The sequence below is a fragment of the Peromyscus californicus genome, unplaced genomic scaffold (genome assembly GCF_007827085.1).
Source record: "Peromyscus californicus insignis strain IS unplaced genomic scaffold, ASM782708v3 Scaffold_12__1_contigs__length_115047231, whole genome shotgun sequence".
Classification (NCBI taxonomy): domain Eukaryota; kingdom Metazoa; phylum Chordata; class Mammalia; order Rodentia; family Cricetidae; genus Peromyscus; species Peromyscus californicus.
In genome coordinates, this window is record NW_026294413.1 from 106,393,006 (window position 1) to 106,411,871 (window position 18,866).

At 48.1% G+C, this 18,866-nt stretch overlaps 1 protein-coding gene across 3 annotated transcripts in view; it reads left to right on the top strand.

Moving 5' to 3' along the window:
* Rarb (retinoic acid receptor beta) overlaps positions 1–18,866 on the top strand; it is a 655,545-nt gene that overhangs the window by 624,708 nt on the left and 11,971 nt on the right. For all 3 annotated transcript variants that reach the window (XM_052734053.1, XM_052734054.1, XM_052734055.1), the window contains one exon: positions 14,557–14,717. In XM_052734053.1, the coding sequence (XP_052590013.1) occupies positions 14,557–14,717 (161 nt within the window). The remainder of the gene's footprint in view (positions 1–14,556; positions 14,718–18,866) is intronic.

Consider the following 18,866-nt stretch of genomic DNA (forward strand, 5'->3'; position numbering starts at 1 on the left):
AATTCTACTCATGCTTCTCCTCAGCCTAGAGTGCTCAACACTTTGTTGGCTGCTACTCAGTGCAAACATCCCTTCTCTGGTGGGAATGTCTCTGGTCAGTCCCTCCCTCCCTTTCTGATTGGACAGAAATCTATATCCCACATACTGCTCCCCTGTGCATGTTCTCAGGATGTAGCCACACAGTAATCATGTGTTTAGGTGAGGGATGTTTACATCTTCCCTTAGCCATGCATGTAGAGATGATGCAGACTGTTAGTTTAGACAAAGAAATTGGGAAGTGGGTCGGTATAGCAGTCATGGCGAGGGTTGTCTGCTTTCCTGGTGAATGTCCTCGGCTCCCCAGCTTGGGCTCCAACAACCAAGGGCAGTTTTCAGCCTAAAAGTTTGCACATCCAAGTCCAGGGGTAGAATGCTGTGGGATGTTGGTCTGATTGGTTAATAAATAAAGTACTGATTGGCCAGTAGCCAGGCAGGAAGTATAGGCAGGACAAGGAGAGAGGAGAATTCTGGGAACAGGAAGGCTGAGTCAGGAGTCGCCAGCCAGACACAGAGGAAGCGAGATGTAAAAGTACCGATAAGCCACAAGCCAAAAGCCGTGTGGCAACTTATAGATTAATAGAAATGGGTTAATTTAGGATATAAGAACAGATAGCAAGAAGCCTGCCACTGCCATACAGTTTATAAGTAATATAAGTCTCTGTGTGTTTACTTGGTTCCAAGCGGCTGGCCGCAGGGCCGCAGGAGCTGAACAGAACCAGGAAAACTTTAGCTACAGTCGAACTCGGTCTAAGCTTTATCTTCTTCAAGTTTTCCTGGAACGCACCCTGGCAGCTCACACACAGCCCTCTTGCCTTTGGTGGTACAAGCTCAGTTGAGTTGTAACAGGGACCATGAAGATCCAGCAAGCCTAAAGTATATCTGTGTCCAAAATCTTATGAGAAATGTTCCTCTCGCCCCACATCCAGATGTGACTCTCTAAGGAACAGACTGCCTCTGTCACTAGTATCTCAGGGTAATCATGCCGTGCTGGCCCTGCCTGGCACTGGGTCCCTATAATCCTGAAGTAGAACTGTTGTGTGAATGAGGGGTGTCACTTAACTGACAAACAGCTTCTCCAGTCTCTATATTTAATTTGTGGAGAATTATTTCCCTTCCATAAGTAATATTTGCAATTCCCTGATACCCACACTATGGTCATTCCTCAATTTCCCCAGCTGTTTTCCAGGATGTACTGCAGTCTAAGATCTGAGGGTGTCCAAAGTCCTTGTGTAACAAAGATTCCATAGCTGTGAGATCTGTTAATATACACACGAACCACACACTTTAAATCATTTCTAGATTATTTAGAATACCTGCTACAATGTAGATGTTATACAATATGAGATTATATTATGTAAGGAGTAAAGACAAGAAAAATAGTCTATGTGTGTTCAGTACAGATGCACTGTTCCAGCTTCTTTTCTTCCTGTGGTTGTTTGCATCTGGGATTAGGAAGATTGCCAGTACCAAGGCCTGCTATACTTGGCTCTGCCATCCCTACACTCTGCTTGAAGGTATTCCTCCTCCACACAGCCACTTCTGCCCTCACTACACACGCATGTGTGCACACACACACACACACACACACACACACAAGAGGCAGGGAGGGAGGAGAAGACACACATACACACACTGAGAGAGACACACACACACACATACACACTTGAAAGAGAGAGAGAGAGAGAGAGAGTTTTAAATCTGGGACTTGCATATGAGAGAAAACATGGCATTTGTCTTCATGAGTCTGGTTTATTTTGCTTGCCATAATGATCTTCAGTTCCATCCATTTTCCTACAAATGTTATGATTTCATTTTTCTTTATGGTTAAATAGAATTCCATTGTGTATATGCTTCCATTTTGCAGCTATTGTGAACTGTGTAGCAATGAACATGGATGTGCCAGTGTCTCTGTGGTGTGCAACATAAGAGTGTTTCCCTTGTCCTCACTCCCTAACACAGCACCCTGTCCACTGCTTGCTCACTCTCTCCCGTTCTGGGTTTCTTCACAAGATTTGCCAGGAGAGGCTCAGTTTGTTCCTCATTGTCCTCCAACACAACAGTCTAGGCAGGCTGGCCTTCTTGGTTTTTTCAACTGGTCCCCGGCCTGGACCGCCATGGACACCCAGACAGTGCCTCTTACTGACCAGTCAGAGTGAGAGTGGCATGTTGGGTGCAGCGTGCCTCTGCGCCTCTGTGCCATGAGCAGCAGTCATGTCTTGCATGTGCTCCTTCTTCCTTAGCTGAAGGTCCTGACTTTGTGCTCCTGCTGTGGACCCATGCTGTGAGTGGCAGCAACAGAAAGTTGTCTGTCACTGCTTGTCTGCTTTGCTCTGTACTTCTCTTTGCAGTCTCCAGGGAGTCTCTACCTTCCCAGGCCTCAGCAGATCTCCTTCCGATTAAAGGGGGAAGTCACATTCTGCTATGTGCGATGTGGGTTTGGTTGTTACAGGAAGGGCAAAGGAAAAGAACTGGGAAGTTGGGGCAAGAAGGTCTGGTGTGGTGTTTCTTGGCATACTTTTGCGTCTCTCTGGCCCCTTGGCGTGAGCATTCCTAGGAGGAGAAACGTGGATCTCTGTTGATGACAGACATTCAAGTGTGTGGCCACAAGTCGTGATGAGAACGGCAAAGATGGCGTGTTTCCTTCCCTGTGACTCTCCCCTGAGGCTCCGGATAGTGGGACAGACAGGACTTGTGTGATCTCAGCAGGATCCAGCCCTTTAGGAGATGGGCAGCTGGAGCTGGTCTGCTGCTTCCTTCTCGCTGGAAGGCAAACTGGCCGGAGAACTGAACAGCCATGGACACGCTGAGTGAGACCCACATGACATGGGCTTTTTTTTTTTTTTTTTTTTTTCTATTTGATCTTCTGACATTTTTTTTCTTGGCCAGGGCGTGGTTACTCCATAGCATGCAAGGACAGCCAAGCCAAGAAGAGAAATTCTTGGTTACATCTGTGTTATAGACCCCGATCTTTTGAAAAGGAAGAAGTTCTGAAAGTCACTTTATGCACAGTATATGGCTGTGGAACCTGAGGTGTCTCAGTGTTCAAGTCCTCCTTCTGTGGGTCAATGACTGTGTTGCCTCTGGGACACTCAGACTCAGTTTCTACATGTGTAATCTTGGGAGTTGCTGGAAAATAAATGATGGAATATATGGGAAGCACTTAGCAGGGCATGGAGTCCCCTCAGCCCTGAAGGGAAGAGGGTAGCCATGAGACAGGTGTTACATTGCTGTTGGAACAAGCTGTACTTCCTGTTGTGACTAAGACCAGAAGTCTAGGTCATTTGCCAGACTAGTGATTTAAGAAACACGTCTGCCGGCCCCCAGAAGGAGATCTTCAGTGTATCTACCAGTAGGTTAAAATGTTCCCAATCTTTGCTTTTTTTAAAGGCAAGGGCAAGGAACGGTAGGAGTTTCTGGTAGCGTTTCCTATGGGTAGCCCTCCTCCCGCCCTCCTTGCTGAACACCCACTTCACTCTAGTCCCTGCCAGAGCCCCACTGTCTGCACAGCACCCGACGCACTAACTAAAACGTTAGTCCCCAAATCTGAGTCTCATCCACATTAATTCCTAGAAGGACTGGGAGAAGGGAAATGGGGCCTAAAGGATGGGCCGGCACTCTGTTCTACTGTTCCCATAGGAGAGCCTGTTCCCCAGGCTCTGGCCATGGCCATCACTTCCTGGGCTTATGTCCAGTTATCCAGTTGCACACTCCACAGGATAGCATGGGTACCTGGAATCCTGCACATTTAATCTTGTCCCTCTCACCCCTCACCAAGGTGAGAGTTGTCACAGGCCCTGCCCGGCATCCTTTACTTTGGCTCCACCACACAATCCCTCCTTGATTCAGAACTTTCTCATGTTTTCACTGGAGCTTCCAGCAACTGCTTCAAGTGATCTCTGCCCCCAGCCATCTCTTCACCACGAACAGAGGGACTCCTCTGTTACTGTGACTGCCAGAAGCAACCCAGTGAACTTAAACTCAAAGTTTCCTTGACAAGATTGCCTAGCCTGCAAGGGAACCCTACATCTAGCCTGATGTACAAGCCCCGCCCCATGGCATGATGTACGTCCAGGTTGCTCCAGTCACCTCTGTAAGCAAGAACCTTCCAACCTCTCCCAGAAGGAGCCCCCATGGGCCTCTACAAAAGACCTCTTGCAGCTCTTTGGGAGATTCATACAGCCTTCTCTTCCATAAATGCAGGTGGTTTACTGACTGCTTCTATAGGCTTATTACAGAAAGACATGTCTTCAATTTGTTTCATGAGGTAATTTTTAAAATGAGCTTAGAAAGTACAGGGTTTCCACATAGCGTTTTTCTGGTTTTAGTTTTTATTTGTGTGTGTGTTTGTTATGGTGTGGTGTATGTGTATGTGGGGGGAGGGGTATGTGTGTTCACTGAAGGCATACAGAGTTCTTTTGTCATCTAAATGAAACACACAGTATGAACACCCACACATCTACATGTAGATTTTTCTTCTAATGGCTCAGATTTCTAAAATTTATTTGAAAATATTCAAGAGCTTCTCCACATTAATGTTCTAGATGGGACATTAGTGTTCCAAATGTTAGCAAACGTCTGGAAACCCAATGGTCACTTTTTCATCCCTCAGATGACTGATGGATGCAGGTCACATGGCCCTTCCAGACATGTGACTATTGTCTACACAGCTGACTGTTTCAGTGTGTTCATTCCTGCTGCTAGGATGACCCCCCATTTTTTTTTTATCCAAAAAGTCAAAAGACCCACAGTAAGTGTTTCATATGTGCAAGGACAGGCAGGGCAGCAACAGTGTGAACTTCAGCTTGTGCTGTGACTGTGCACTGTGACACGGACCCTGGACTTGTGCTGTGACTGTGCACTGTGACATGGACCCTGGACTTGTGATGTGACTGTGCACTGTGACATGGACCCTGGACTTGTGCTCTGACTGTGCACTGTGACATGGACCCTGGACTTGTGCTCTGACTGTGCACTGTGACATGGACCCTGGACTTGTGATGTGACTGTGCACTGTGACACGAACCCTGGACTTGTGATGTGACTGTGCACTGTGCTCCCCACATTGGAGTTTTTTTTTTAAACAAGGCAAAGGACTGGGTATGGTGTTGCACTCTTTAATCCCAGCACTTAGAAGGCAGAGGCAGGTGGATTTCTGTGAGTTGGAGACCAGCCTGATCTACATAGCAAGTTTAAGGACAGCCAGAGATACATAGGGAGACCTTGTCTCAAAAATAAGTAAGTAAGTAAATAAATAAATAAATAATAAAAAAAAGCAAGGAGAGTAGTGGGTGAGTCTTCATTCAGAGTCAGATGACTGATCCAGGCCCAGTGTCTTTCATTTCCATTGTCATGTGTTAAGGCCATGGCCTCAGCCCCCGTCTACAAAGGACAACTATTACAAGTGCAAGGTCAGAGACGCAAAACTCTCACTGAAGTAGCCCCTTGCTGACAGAGGAATGGAGCTAAGGACCACCAACTGGCAAGGAGATTATGGAAACTCCGCAGTCACTCAATTGCACATGCCCAGTGTGTGCCCTTACACAGCACGGCACACTAGAATGTTCTCTTTGCCCTCTGAGCCCAGGCAGCAGTGGGCAGGATAGTTGGTTGGTTGATTTGTGTTTATTTGCTTTGCAGTCCTGGGGATTAAACTCAATGCCTCGCATACAACAGGAAGCACTTCCCATGACACTGTAGCATGAGGCTTCTTCTTAATGTGTATGCTTGCTCTGAGACGGGGCTCTCACTCTGTTGTCCAGGCTAGCCTTAAACTGTTGATCCTCCTGCTTAAGCTTCCGCAGTGCTGGGAAGACAAGCACTTGTCACCACGCCCATCTCCTTTGCCCTCTTTTGTAGAGTTAAACTGAAAATGATTCCTGTAGTTCACATGTCACTGGGAGAGAGCCCCTATACCCTAAAGCATGGCCTTGCAAGCATGGCCACCAGAAAAACACATCCACCCCATAAGGGCTGGTTACACCCACTGAGATTTAAGAAGGAGGGAGGGGAACGACGTCCACGTGCAAAGATAGGGTCTCCATTGCTAATAGTCACGTAGGGGAAGGGTGTGTTTAGAACTGTCTCCGAGGTATCCTTTGTATAAAGTAGTTTGAGAAGCATTTGGCCTCTGCACATTGTGGTATAAAGGACTGGCCTCTGCTGCTCGGAGTAGCTTTGGGAAGCTGGTCTAAGCCATGAGGACCTTGTTATATTTTTTAAATGCTACATCCAGATTGTTTCCTCCACACTTGACTTGTTAACTACAGATTCCCGACAGTGCCCCTGCCTGCTCCCTGGCACAGTGGACACCACTTGGCAGTTGTGGGGGTGTACAAGTGCTTCCACAAACACAACCATGTGGCATGCTTGGAGATGTGGGGAGTAGCTGAAATCGAGGTCCCCAGAATGAAAGGATTCTTTCATTACACAAACACTCAGGGTACTCTGGCCTCGGGCTGGTCCGATAATACCTGCAAACTGAATGGAGAGAAAGCCTAGCCTCTGCCACTCATCTTTCTGAATTTCAACCACTGTATGTGTGGCATGGTCTTTATCAGGGGACAGACAGACTCCATCGTCAAGGACATTGTGCAGTGGAGGGAGCATTGCACCCCAGCTCAGGCCTCCTTCATGGGATCATTCTTGTCAAGTGCTTGAGCACCAACCAACCATTCAATCCTTAAGTTATGGGAAAAGTAGTCTCAACAATTAGTGATGCATCCCCTGCCCTCAGGTCCGTGGAGTTCATTGATATAAGTAACCCAGAAAACAGTCTTTAAACTCGGATTAGACCAAACTTCCATGCTCTCCTCCTGAGCATCTCAGCACGGTAGTTACAGGATGGCTTCAGACCAACTGTGACCCATTATTCATGCAGTTAACTGGGAGCTGAGGAGTTGGAATGTGCGTATTTCAGACTTTAATTTCAAGCAAGAATAAATAGGCCGTTGTGCTCCCTTTGCTAAACTGAATATGAAAAAGTCTTTATGAACAAAATGCACCATTGATGGTATTTTCTCTTGTTGAGGACAAGAAGTTTTCAGGAAAGCACTGTTGTCCTCTTCCTGGGTCTGTGTGGGGCTTGTAGCTTTCCCGTGTTTCGGCATTAAATTTTTATCGTGTGTATGAAAATCAATATTCCAGATACATGCACAAGTGCACACATTAAAATGAACATGGCTTCATTTATTTCCATGATTAGACATTCAAATAAAAGTGCTTGGGTGTCTGTTTTCATATTCATAGGTCGGGATCTGTACATCAGAAGTATTTGTATAAGTGACACTTTTATGGCATTCATTTCATTTGCAATATGATAGGGGATCATAAATATGTTACTCTCATGCCACCAAATCTGATTTGTAGCACTTTGCCCCTCCTGAGTAGAAGCCTGATATTTATGAAGCACCTTTACTCTAAGAAGCGCTTTGCAAACATCAGGCCAAGTCCTATCAGGGGTGTATAAATCACACACACCCTCCCTTACATCACCCTCCAGGCCACTGCTGAAGGGGCAGGAGCACTCAATGATCCCTCTGCAGACCACTAGGTGACAGCAAGGCTGTTAATTTTAGGAGACAACAGCTCAGAAGCACTCTGTCTGGCCACATACATGCCCCCACAAAGGGATGGAACCCCGTATTTAGTCACCCATTCTCTGTGACATTCACAGCACAGTCCCTGAAAGCCCACTGTGAGTCGAGCTGTTGTAAACTTTGGGAATGCAGAGGAAGTAAAATAAAGCCTTGCCTTTTCTATAGTTCCCAGAGCAGTGGCGCAGGGAGCAGGCTCTGATACTAGCTGATCATGTACTCCCACTACATCCCTACTCATTCTCAGGGGTGGACTGCAGAGAAGCAGCTTGTCAGCCTCCATGGCCATTGTGGATGCAGGACTGTGTGCAACAGCCAGGTGCTTGGTGGGAGAGAGAAGTTTGGGGCTGCCACAAAGCATAGTTCCACACCACAGGCTCCTGGAGAAAGGGATCATGGGCTTTCTGCCCATAGCCCTCACCGCCCCTTGGTGCACCCTCCTCATAGCCTACATCACCACCTGCAGTCACAGTGAGGACCCTCACACAGCATTGTGCATGCGGAATTCTCAGTGTCAACCTTCACAGAACTTCATTATCATTTTGTGTGGCAGGCATCACAAAGCACTGAAGAGCCACCGTCTGTGTGAAGGTCAGAACCAGCCAGGTCACCTGCAAGACACAGGGCCTTCACAGGATCCACATCCTCCCCATCCTTCCAGGTTGCTGTGAGGCATGGAGGATGCTGTCGGGTTACGATAAGCAGTCCAGGGTTCAGGTTGCAGAAGACATGATAGCAGGGCCACTGTTCCTGAAGGTCGCATCTCTCTAGTGTCCAGAATAGCTCCATTCAGAGGCAGAGGCCTTGGGAAACCAGCACATGGCTTCCTGGGAGCGACTACGGCAGAGAAGGCGCTGGACCTGCTTGTTTCCTTTGGAGTCTCCCCCATCCTCTGCTTTTCCCTGTATTCCGCTGAAATCTCACTCTACTGCTTTCAGGGAGGGGATTCTTGATCCCTAGAAAGGGAATGATGATGAGGCTGCTGGCCCAGCTCCTGGGCGATTTCATGAGCCTAAGACACGGGCCGCCCTTCACTGGAACTACCCTGCTGTGTGCTTCAGGGTCAAAGGTGGCGTCTGGACTCTGGTTCTGGTCAGAGTTGTTTAGTGACTATCTGTTTGGAGAAACTCTCTCTGAAAGCCACACAGCTCAGCATTAGTCAGGTAAAGGTGTACCCTTCAGTGTGCTATGTTCATAGAATTAGCAGCACCGCATTGCTATGAAGTCCAGACACCTTCCTCTCCTCAAGGAGAAACTCTGCAACCATGAGTCCTCCCCGGACCTCCCTCCCCCAATTCAACCCTTCCCAACCATTGCTGTCTATGGATATTACATACAAATGAAAAGGTATGTTACACAGTGTGGTAGTTTGAAAGAAAATGCCCCCCAAAGGGAGTGGCACTATTGGGAGGTGTGGCTTTGTTGGAATAGGTGTGGTCTTGTTGAAGAAAGTGTGTCACTGTGGAGGTGGGCTTTCAGGTCTTTTATGTGCTCAAAATACCACCAAGTATCTCAGACCGCTTCCTGTTGCCTTTGAATCAGGATGTAGAATTCTCCAGCACCATGTCTACCTGTATACTGCCATACTCCCAGCTGCCATGCACTCAGCCATGATGATAATGGACCAAACCTCTGAAACTGTAAGCTGCCACCACAATTAAATGTTTTCCTTTATAAGAGTTGCTATGGCCTGTGGTGATATTGTGTTCCCCAATATATTGTGTACCTTAGTAAACTTATCTGGGATCAGAAAACAGAATAGCCACTAGATAGACGTAGAGGCCAGAAAATGGTGGCACACACACCTTTAATCCTAGTATTCTGGAGTCAGAGATCCATCCAGATCTCTGTGAGTTCAAAGCCACACTGGAAACAGCCAGGCATGGTGATACACACCTTTAATCCCAGAAAGTGATGGCAGGAAGCAGAAAGGTATATAAGGTGTGAGGACCAGGAACTAGAGCTGGTTAAGCTGCAGCAGTTCAGCTGAGATCCATTCAGATGAGGACTCAGAGGCTTCCAGTCTGAGGAAACAGGATCGGCTGAGGAGTTGGCGAGGTGAGGTGGCTGTGACTTGTTCTGCTTCTCTGATCTTCTGGCTTTGACCCCAATACCTGGCTCCGGGTTTGGTTTTATTAAAGAGACCTTTTAAGATTCATGCTACAAGGGCCATGCCCTCTCTTCACAGCCATAGAAACCCTAACTAAGACAGAAGTTGGTACCAGGGACTGGGGTATTGCTGTGACAGGCCTGACCGTGCTTTTGTTTGAAGGAGTGTGGACCTGGGGACTGAGGATCAGAAAAGCAGTTGAACACTTAGTGCTGCTTAGTGGGCCATCCTAGTAGGGGTACAGAGGACAGCGGTGCTGAGAGCGATTTGAACTGTGGGCGCTGGACCAAGAGGTTCAGAGAAGGATGTTAGTGTGTTGCCTAGAGACCAGTCTTGTGAGATTTTGGTGAAGAATGTGGCTGCTTTTTGCCCTTGTCTGAAAAGTCTGCCTGAGGCTAAAGTGAAGAGTTTTGGATTAATTCCCCTAACAGAGGAAATCCTAAAACAGACTCCATTGTGTGGTTACTAGTGTTAACTCTAATGAAGAGTTATAACAAAAAGGAGCAAGCTGAGCAAGGAAAAATATTTGAGGAGAAAAAGCACCAGGAAGTGGAATGGAGCTAAATCCTGTGTTCAAGGAGATAAATTCCACTAAGAAATGGAATAAAGGGTGTGGTGACCTCAGGGCAAGATCCCACCCAATTAAATTCTCAACACTGAAAAGGAATTAAAGAACTGGGTGTGATTAAAGGTGTGATTAAAGGCGTACTCAGCACTCAGGAGGCAGAGCCAGGCAGATCTCTGTGAGTTCAAGGCCAGCCTGGGTTACCAAGTGAGATCCAGGAAAGACGCAAAGCTACACAGAGAAACCCTGTCTCCAAAAAAAAAAAAAAAAAAGAACTGGGTGTGGTGGCACACACCTTTAATCCCAGCACTCCAGAGACAGAGGCTGGCAGATCTCTGTATTTGAGGCTAGTCTGGTCTACAAGTTCCAGAAGAACCAAGCTTAGGCAGTGAAGGTAGCCATCGGAAAAAGGAAAGCTGGTGAAGACGTAATTGAAGGATCTCTGAGTTCAAGGCCAGCCTGGTCTACAGATCCAGTTTCAGGATAGCCAAGCTTAGGCAGTAAAGGAAACCATCAAAAACAGAAAACTGGTAAAGATGTAATTGAACAAGGGGGCCATGTTCCAGCTCCAGTAAGGAGCAGAACTTGGCAGCTTTGGCCACACGGTTCTGGAGTTAATGATAGAAGAAATGAGTTATGAAATTTGCCTCCACGACTAAGGAAAGCTGCTGAAACCAGGCATTTATCAGGGGTGTCCCCAAATGGAGGCCTACAGAAGCCATTGCATGAAGCTGCGAAGTTGAAGCCTGATTGCCTTAGAGATCCCAAGATGCTGGAGATGCCAGAGCCCTGGGATACCTGCCAAGGAAAGCTGCTAACAGGGAGTGGAACCAGCCCAAGAGAAAGAAGTGTGTTGTAGTCAACAAAGCTGAAAGGAGTTGGAGATCTGAAGAATGCTTTGATATCAGACGTGGAGATGCAGAGTTTGGAGTTTGCCCAGCTGGTTTTGGTCTTGCTTTGGTCCAGTATATTTCCAGTATGCTCCCTTCCCTGTTTTGGAACAATAATGTATATCCCGTGCCATTATATGTTAGAGTATGTGATCTACTTTTTTATTTTAATTTTACAAGTGATTATAGCTAAGAGATTGCATGAATCTCAGAAGAGACTTTCAACTTTAGACTTTTAAGTTTGGGATTGTTATAGACTATGAGAACTTTTGAAGTTGGACTGAATGTAATTTTACATTATATGACTATAAGCCTTTGGGGGATAGGGAGGAGAATGTGGTGGTTTAAAAGAAGGCCCCCAAAGGGAGTGGCACTATTAGGAGGTGTGGCCTGTTGGAGGAAGTGTGTCACTGTGGAGGCAGGCTTTGAGGTCTCATACATGCTCAAGATACTGCCCAGTGTCTCAGACCACTCCCAACTGTTACCTTTGGGTCAAGATGTTGACTTCTCAGAACCATGTCTGCCTGCACATGGCCATACTCCCAGCTACCATGCTCCCCATCATGATGGTATGGACTAAACCTCTGAAACTGTAAACCACCACCACAAGTAAATGATTTCCTTTATGAGAGTTGCTGTGATCGTGGTGTCTCCTCACAGCAATAGAAACCCTAACTAAGACACATGGTCTTTGGCAACTGGCTTCTTCTCTCAGCACGGTTTCCAGAGTTCATCTACAGAGTAACCTGCATCGGTTACATTTCATTTCTTTCCATAACAAGCAAGATTCTAGGGTTTGACAAATCATTTAGTTTATGTGCCATCCACAGACGGGCATGTGGACTGTTCCACCCCAAGGCTGTTAGGGTTGGTGTTAAGAATAGTGAGATTCGGGGCTGGAGAGATGGCTCAGCAGTTAAGAGCACTGGCTGTTCTTCTGGAGGTCCTGAGTTCAATTCCCAGCAACCACATGATAGCTCACAACCATCTGTAATGAGATCTGGCACCCACTTCTGGCCTGCAGGCATATATGCAGGCAGAATACTGCATATATAGGAAATAATAAATCTTAAAAACACAGGTTATAATTTAAAAGTCCAGGGTTATTAAATAAAATAGTGAGATTCATGGTGGCATTTTTCATGTATATTGCTGTTAAGTTAGTTCTCCGAGGTGTGTGGCAGGAAAAGAGCTGCCGGGTCTTATGGTAACTGTTAGGAATATCAAAATTCTCTCAGAGATGTTTGGGAAATATACTTGTTGCTTGGGTTTGACCTTTGTGTGGACTAAAGCAGAGGCATGTCAAAGGAGGGGTCTAAGGTCTTGTACAAGAGCCTGGGACACCTACACACAAGCCTTCAGGATACAGTACCTTCTCCCTGGTAGAACACCATTCCTCAAGAGAGCCTAGAGACCACCATTCTTCCACTCTGTGCTGCCCACCTCATTGTGTGCTGCTTCTGTTGTGTTGTGTACACACACACACACACACACACACACACACACACACACACACACTTCACAACATGAGGCCTTTCGCCCCATCCCCAAATCTCCAAGGAAGGTCTACCTAGTCACAGTGTTATAAGGGAATACCATAAAGCCCCTTCTTGGGCCTCTATTTTTCCATCCTCTAGAACAACTGTTCCAGGGACTGAGAAGGAAGGTACCAGCCTGGGTTCTCCCACGTGTCCACTTCCTTGGTAGTAAGTGGATCCGATAGAGAGAGAAGCTGGCAGCTCTGCCTCCTTAAAAGGGGATTAGGTGAGTTCTGTGGTCAATCCTCCAGGTTCAGGTATCAAGACACCCACAGAATGCTCCTCTTCCTAAAAGTGGTTCCTCCTGGCCTCGTGAGCTGCTTACCCAGACAATGTCTTCTCTGTGCCGTTGGCTGCTCTCACTTCCTTCCATTCCCCCTCCCTCCCCAGCCTGTCTTCCCTTCCACGCCCCCCCCATCTCCTGTCCACACAGATCCTAAGGACTCTCCTAGTATGGACACTGTGTGTCCTGATGACCTATGTGCCCTTAGGGAGGCAGCCAGGCCAAATCCTCTTAGGCAGATCAGATTATACCCTGGGTCATCTTGCATCACACATACCCAGGTCATGCTGGCATCATATACATCCAGGCAGCCTGGGTCCTGACACTCCAGTGAACATGGGCTCCCTGAAGGGGTCATGTGATCTGGTATCAGTTTATCTGCCTCCCTGGGTTTCAGGTTCCTGCCAAGAGCTGGAGTTTGGCATTGTACTCACTTACAGCCATGGAGAAAGCTGGCCCTGGGAGGAGGCTGTCCCACAGCTCTGAGTCATGAACCCTACTGTGTGCCAGTGTCCTGCTGGGCTGGGATGTGCAGGGCCAAGTGGCACTTATTTCCTGAGGTCTAGGCAGCCACAAGTGACCTGGAACTGGGTGTCTGAATGAACGGGTGTATGAGTAGACAGTTGTCTTGGCCAAGGGTTTTGTGGTTTTAAATAACATGATAAATAACAGGATATCATATGGTTAACATAAGAAGTCTAAGCATAACACATAAAGGGACACAAACTACAGCCTTATCACCCTCAAGAGGAGTCTTTTTGGGTACCAGTCAGCTGATTCTGAAAAACAAAAAAAAAAATGAGGAAATGAGAATGCTCACCTCACTATGAAGCAACCTTGCTGAGGGATCTGGCTCCCAGGTATAACTGACCTGTCAGTCAGGGTTCCTTTGATGTGATAAATATCAAAGGAAATTGAAGGGTGGGTTATTTCATCTTCCAGGGAATGAGGGAAGTCATGGCATGAACTTAATCAGGGCAGGAACTGAAGCAGAGGCAATGGAGGAGTGCTGCTTACTGGCTTGCTCCTCATGGCCTACTCACCCTGCTTTCTTGGAACACCCAGGGCTACCTGCCAGGGGTGAACTGGGCCCCACTACATCAATCATTCATCAAGATATACCCTCCAAGCTCACCTACAGGCAATCTGATGGAGATTTTTCTCAGCTGAGTTTCTTCTTCCCAGAAAACTCTAGTTTGTGGCAAGTTGATAAAAATTGAAACAAAACAAAACAAACCCACCACCCAGCCAGGACAAGATCCTTGCAGTTCAGTCACTCAGGACACCCCTTCGGACCCTTCCCACTCATGGCATGCAGCCTGCATTGGAACTTCTTATGGGTCAAGCTTCCACAGACTGAAGTGTGCACCCTGCACACTGAGAAAGGCAGGCATGGTTCTGTCAGAGATGGCCGAGTTCCTTTGAGTTCGGTTCCCTCCTTTCTTGCTGCTCCCCTTCCAAGCGTTAGGGCTGGGAAAGGGGACTTCTTGCTCAGGAGCACGGCCTGGCCCTCCATGACCTCTCGTCTCCCTTTTTTAGCCGTCAGGAACGACAGGAACAAGAAAAAGAAGGAGCCTTCAAAGCAGGAATGCACAGAGAGCTATGAGATGACAGCCGAGCTAGACGACCTCACAGAGAAGATCCGGAAAGCCCACCAAGAAACCTTTCCCTCACTCTGCCAGCTGGGTAAATACACCACGGTAAGAGCCATCTGCCTAGGATGCCAGCAGTGTGGGCACAGGCCCTTGTGCACTCACATAGTTCCCATACAGTTTCCTGTGGTTGGCAAGAATGCTCACCCAGTCCAGCCCTGAGCCGGCCTGGCAGCCAGGCAGGACTCCTGGTGGCTCTCTTCCCCACATGTAGCCTTAAGACAGGGCCTAAGGCAGTTTTTCATCTGTGAGCACCTACTGTGTGGTGGGCTGCATGCTGAGCACTGGCAGCACAAATTAATTGTGTTTGTGTCTCCTCTTGGGGATTTTGGTCTGCTCAAACCAGAAATTTATTACATAGGTTGTGGTAGATATGTGACCTGGAGGGGATCTGGGGTCCATCTTTTAAATATCAATCCAGCTATAGATTCCAGGCAGGATTATGGGGCCATCCATTCTCTGGGTCATGATCTGGCTTCTAGGAGGGGTGCATATAATCTCAAGAACATCTGGGAGGGTACAGGACAGGGTGATCTGGGTCCCATGGACAGGTGGTCCCATGTATTCCACTATTCAGTGAGAAGTGGCTTTTTTTTTTTTTTTTTTTTTTTTTTTTTGGTTTTTCGAGACAGGATTTCTCTGTGTAGCTTTGCGCCTTTCCTGGGACTCATTTGGTAGCCCAGGCTGGCCTTGAACTCACAGAGATCTGCCTGGCTCTGCCTCCCGAGTGCTGGGATTAAAGGCGTGCGCCACCACCGCCCGGCTGAGAAGTGGCTTTTTAACTAAGGTTATAAATCAAGAAAGGGGCAGAGAAAGGTAAGAGTTGGTGGGAAGCTTTGGTTGGAGGATGCTCCAGGTGGGATCATGGGACTTCGGATTTTCCAAGGCAGGTTAGCATGTATTGTTTTCAGTAATGCACACCCCCAGTTTGTGCACACACTGGGCACTCAGTAGATGCTTGAGAAGGAATGAATGGATGCAACTAGACCGCCATTCCGACCTCTTTCAATGATTCCTAATGTTGTCCGGATTGCTGGCCAGTAAATGTGCTTGAAGGTTCCCCATCTCTGGTTTGGTAAAAGGTACACTGGGAAAACAACAGCATGAAAATCCTTAGGATAAAAAGAAACGATGGTAATGCCAGGAAGGAACAGTAAGGAGAGGAGCCTTGAAGTCATGCTTGAGGAGTACATGATGTCCTGTGCTTGGATGTTAGCGCCTATCGGTGACTGGCAGAGGTGGCTAGGGCAGGCCCAGAGCTCTGAACAACTTGGTGCTGAGACAGGCCAGGTAGACACCCAGGGAGCCCCAGGCTCCTGTGGGAGCTGCGGCTGCAGTGATACAAGGCAGTGGGTCCCCTGGCCAACCAGAGAACTTTGCATGTGTGGAAGCTGAGAAGGGTGGCGAGAGGCCCTTCCTGAGCTCAGGGGTGGCAGAGGCACTTGACGATCCTGAGCAGCCACACGTTCCGGCCTCCTGGGGATGGCTGCAAGCTTTTCTGGGATTCTGAAGCAGCTCTATTCAGATCACATTGAAAACCTCAGCTCAAAATGACTTTGGGGGGCCTTTTCTGCCTTCAGCAGAAGAAGCAGAAATGCTGGCCTGCCTGCTGGGCCGCACCCACTGTTTTGGGGTTCACTGTCTTAACCCAGAGTAGTACAAGGCTGGATGCTGCCGGGAAATTGTCATTTTCACATAGGAAGGACACAAAGACTGGAAAGGTATATCAGAGCACAGGCCAAGAGTCACATCTCACTCAGCTCTCCTCAGCCATATGGTATGAGCAAATGACTTCTGTCCCACCCACAATCTCACCTGACCATGGGATGCTGTCATGGCTGGAGGATGAAATGAGATGATTCCTAAAATGCTTCTGGAATGGGACCTGGCATGTGGCAGGGGCATGGCAGAAACCCCACCCAGCACATACCCATCCCTGGACAGACACCGTGTGAGTGGGTGACTAATGAGGAGTGCCAGTGAGCAGGATGTTTTCTCCTTTTGGAAATCGTTATCAGCAACCATGTTGCAGGCACTGTATTATTCTATTCAGCTAAGTGTGAAGGTGACCTTAACTTAAAAGGTAGAGACACTGGCTTAGGTTGGGGCCAAGGGCAAAACTGAGAAACAGCATCCTCTGGGGTGGCAGACTGTGCCAGAAAAGGAGTGAGAAACAAGAAAGGGAAAACCATACAGGGGCTTCAAAGACGGCAGAGACGCCCGTCTTTCTGCGTGTATGTGATGGAGAGTGATTGACAGCAAATCTTTGTTTTGTGGTTAGCATCTTTGCAGCAGGTTACCAAGCAGTCAGCATTTGCAGGAACCATGATCAGGACCTCATCCCTTTCTGTTCTAAGGGCCCTGAGAGTGGGGGCTGTTGGCCCCACATATACATAGTAGACCAAGCTATAAGAGGATCAAGTACTTTTTCCTTTGTTTAGTGGTCCAGTAGTAGACACAGGACTTAAACTGTACCAGGTGCAGGGGGCTAGGCAGACAGAGCTTGGGCCAGCAGAAACACACAGTTACAGGAAGTCCTTGCTGCTCAGGGACAAACCAAACTCCTAATGCCAGAAAAGTATGGCCATCAGAGGAGGCAGGTCCTCTGAAGAGGACTGAGAGAGCCAGAGCAGGAGACCCCGAGTATAACCACTCCTGGGACCATGTTCTGCTGATGAAGGACTTTCCCCCTTCTCTATGCGACAGTGTCAAAACATGGCCTGGTTAGGCCCCATACCCTGACTCACAAGATAACTAGATGAAACGGCCCGGTTGCCATGGGTGGTGGTTGCCTCTTCTGAGGACCCACATCCAAGTGTGATCCTTACCCCTGTGAGCTCACTCACACATCTGCACATCTCTCTAGAGGCAGCCCCCAGCTTCACACAAGCAGCCTCAGTGGAGAAACACCCCAGCCTCCTTGGTACCTCAGCAGGAAGACTTGAGTCTCTCCTGCCAGCATTCTTCAGCAAGGTCCAGCCCCGGCTACCTCAGTGGTGGACATTTCTGACTCACTCCAGCTTCCTTTCCTGGAATATTAGATCTCCTTCCAGACAAGCATCTCATCCAAATCTTAGTTTTAAAGACTGAGGGGTGTCCATGCAGTTTCCTGGACCCCTTCTCACGTACCCCGCTTTGGGGCAATTTGTTGTGTTAGTTCTCTTTTGCAGGGGCAAAATGCCCGGCAGAAGCAACTCAGGGGAGGAAATGCTCATGTTGGTTCATGGTTTCAGAGCATGTACCATGGTAGAGGAGTGTGGGGGTCCTTCCACTCATTTCAGGGGGAGGTGGAGAGCGTGTGGGGGTCCTTCCACTTCTGGTGGGAGGAGGTGGAGAGAGTGTGGGGTCTCTCCACTCATGGCACAGGAGAACGTGGCTGAAGTGACTAGGTAAACTGAAGTTACAGCAGGAAACAGTGGCTGGAGATGACCTTCAAAGTTCAGCCACTGGTGACCCTGACCCTGCTCCAGCTAGACCTCATCAATGAGCATTTCCGCAGTCTCCAGAAACAGCACCATCAGCCTGGGACCAAGTACTCAGACATGAATCTATAGGGGACATTTCCAATTTAAACCATAATTGAGCCCACCTGGCTCCTGGCGACCACCAGTCCCAAGCACTCTGTGGGGGAACTTTACAATGGAATGGGAGAGAAAGAAATAGAAGTTTAGCAGAGGTCAGCCCTTCCCTGCTGGGCAGCAGGGCAGCCTTGGGGAGGAGTGAACCGCTGTCCCTCGGTGCTCTGGTGCTCTGAGCTGCCTCCAGCTGCTCCTTTATTCTTACCATCTCTGCACAGACCTGGCTTTGTTTCCAGTGTAGGGGACTTGAAATCCTTTCTGGAAGTAGGTGGGAATACACAGAAATAATATTGGCCACAGCACATCCTCTGCAAGCTCCCAGTTCCGAACTCGGCATTTGTTAAAAGCTTTTTATAGGGAGGCAGTTGCTTCAAAGGCAAGAAACTTCCTGCCCCTTTCCTGGGGTGGCACACGTGTCAGGTGCCTGGGGCATATGTGGGCAGGGAAGAGTCAGACAGCAGGCAGCCGCCTCTGCAGATCTGCCACTGTGGCTTTTATTTCCCAAATTACAGCTAGTCACTTAGAGATACATTGGCAGGTTCCAGGGAGAAGCAAGGATGAGGGAGGAGACACACACACACACACACACACACACACACACACACACACACACACCCCA